The 2,426-nt window shown below is 48.6% G+C and overlaps 1 protein-coding gene across 1 annotated transcript; it reads right to left on the minus strand.

Annotated features, from left to right (window-relative positions):
• Window positions 1-472: 472 nt before the first annotated feature.
• On the minus strand, window positions 473-1,216 carry LOC114273912 (uncharacterized). The gene has a single exon (XM_028215739.2). The coding sequence runs from the start codon at window positions 1,214-1,216 to the stop codon at window positions 473-475; it is 744 nt and encodes a 247-aa protein (XP_028071540.2).
• Between the last annotated feature and the right edge of the window lie 1,210 nt (window positions 1,217-2,426).

Here is a 2,426-nt window from a genome sequence, read left to right on the forward strand (position 1 = left end):
CAATCGTTATATCCATGAAGGGCGCTCCGAATCCGGAGACTTAATCGGCCCCAACATGTTTAGCACCGAAGGGGGCTCCGAATTCGGAGGCTTAATTGGCCCTAAGGTGTCATGCACTGAAGGGCGCTCCGAATCCGAAGGCTTATTTGAGCCAATCGTGATATCCACGAAGGGCGCTCCGAATCCGGAGACTTAATCGGCCCCAACGTGTTTAGCACCGAAGGGAGCTCCGAATCTGGAGGCTTAATCGGCCCTAAGGTGGCATGCACCGAAGGGTGCTCTGAATCCGGAGGCTTATTTGAGCCAATCGTGATATCCACGAAGGGCGCTCCGAATCCGGAGACTTATTGACACTATAATGGGGAGTGAATTGCACGATGGAAAAAGATGAGACTTTTCATTGCAGAAGTCAGCTAAATACAAGTATCAAAGCCCACAAGTCGGGTCAGTGATAGAACTTTCATAAAACTGTTCATGTTGACTGCTGGCAGCCACGAATTTCTTCAACGCCACGGGCTGTCGGGAAGCGTATAAACTGATGATAGGTGCTTGGCACGGCCTGCATGATATGCAACCAGGTTCGCCCCATGATGACATTATACGGCGAAGAAAGCTTTATGACCAAGAATTCAACCTTGACTGTTCTGGAGCCTGCCTGAACGGGTAACGTGATCTTTCCCAACGGGTACTCTGGATTCGTGTTAAAGCCGAATAACAGATAAGGCGCCGGAGACAGATCTGGCTTGTTGAAGCCGAGTTTGATGAGGGTCTCATAATACATAACCTCTGACGTACTCCCTGGATCTACGAGAATGCATTCGACGGTAAACTGGTTTACGCGTAATCTGATGATCAACGGATCAATGTGCGAAATTGCCATGCCGACAAGATCAGAATCGTTGAAGGCAATACTCGGAGCTTTTTTGGGCCGTTTGATTGGAGTATGTTGCTCTCGTGGATGCGATTGATTTGTGTGCACGGTTAGAGTTGCTGGCTGGCTGTATATCATATGGATCACGCCAAGTGGAGGTGAATCTTGTCTTAAGGCTAGTGCCTTGGTTGGGTTGCCTTTTCTTACGTACTGTTGCAGCCGGCCATCTTGCACCAGTTCCTCCAGGTGATCCTTTAATGCATAGCAACTTTCAATTTCGTGGCCATGATCTTTATGATACTCGCAGCGCTTATCCCGCCTTTGTGTGCCAGGAGGGCCTACCATCTTCGACGGCCATTTGAAGAACAGGAGATGTTGGATTTTGAACATTACCGCATTGATCAGCTCTGTTAGTTCCGTATATTTTTTGTCGGTACGTCTCGTGCGCCTGCTGTCGACTTGCAGTTGTTCATTCGTTCGGTGAGAGCACTGATCGTTCAATAGGCGAGAATCCCGCCTTTTATCTCGTTTACCCCGCTGCCGTGGTTCTGGGCTTTGAGGCGGTACGAAACTTATTGGCTGAACAATTTCAGGGGAGGCCGTTTTACTGGATACGCGTCCGGCTTTAACCCGCAAGGCATCGTCCTCTACCTTGCAGTATTCTTTAACTTTCTTCATCAACCCCCAGACCGTTTTGGGGGGTCTTCTAGTCAAGGAACTGCGGAGGGCACTGTCTGGTTGCAATCCCATTTTAAAGGCGGTGATGGCCATGAAGTCGTTGCAAGCGTCGTCAACAAGATTAAAGCATTCCCAATAGTGCACCGAATATGCTCTCAGTGTTTTTTTAGGTTGAATTTGCATCGCCCAGAGAGAGTCTGCTTGTTTCGGCTGGACCTTGTTTGTGATAAATCTGGACCTGAAGGACTTCTGTAATTGATGGAAGTTTTTGACTGAAGCTGGGTCCAGTTTGTGATACCACCTGACTGCCAGAGGTCCTAAGCTGTTGGGGAATATTCGGCACATGAGGACCTCATTGTCTGCATGCAATGTCATAGCTTGCTTGTAGTGATGGATTTGATCGGTGGGGTTTGATTTTCCATCGTAGAGGGTAAATGACGGAGCTTTGAACTTCTTAGGCAGAATTGCCCTTGCAATCCATCGGACAAAGGGATCGTGTTGATCTTCTTCATCCGAAGTGTTTCTCCTGCGCTTATTCCTTGTTAGTAGACTTTTTTCGGAGGAGCTGGAGGTTTCGGATCGTCCCTTCTTGTCAGGCTCCGTGGATAATGAGTTGGAGTCACTATCGGTATCCCTTGGTCGGGCTCGAGGTTGTTGTTCACCTGCCCTTGGAGGTCGTTCGGGATCTTGGCGTGCGGCTTCTGTGGATTTCGCTATTTCTAGGGCCAAATCTTGACGGAGACGTTCATTTTCAGCGATCATATTCTCCAGCCTCTGTTCATTCTGCTTTGCTTGTTCCATAATTGCTTGCATTGTCTCTTGCACTGAAGTCGTTGGTGAGTCGAAGTTCAAAGCGCGTCTTGCAGCGATGTTTTCC

This window comes from Camellia sinensis, chromosome 11, assembly GCF_055761805.1.
Source record: "Camellia sinensis isolate YWXY chromosome 11, ASM5576180v1, whole genome shotgun sequence".
NCBI classification, from domain to species: domain Eukaryota; kingdom Viridiplantae; phylum Streptophyta; class Magnoliopsida; order Ericales; family Theaceae; genus Camellia; species Camellia sinensis.

What these genes read in the sequence shown, in the direction of transcription:
- LOC114273912 (XM_028215739.2), bottom strand. Translation starts at nt 1,216, where the DNA reads ATGGTAGGCCCTCCTGGCACACAAAGGCGGGATAAGCGCTGCGAGTAT.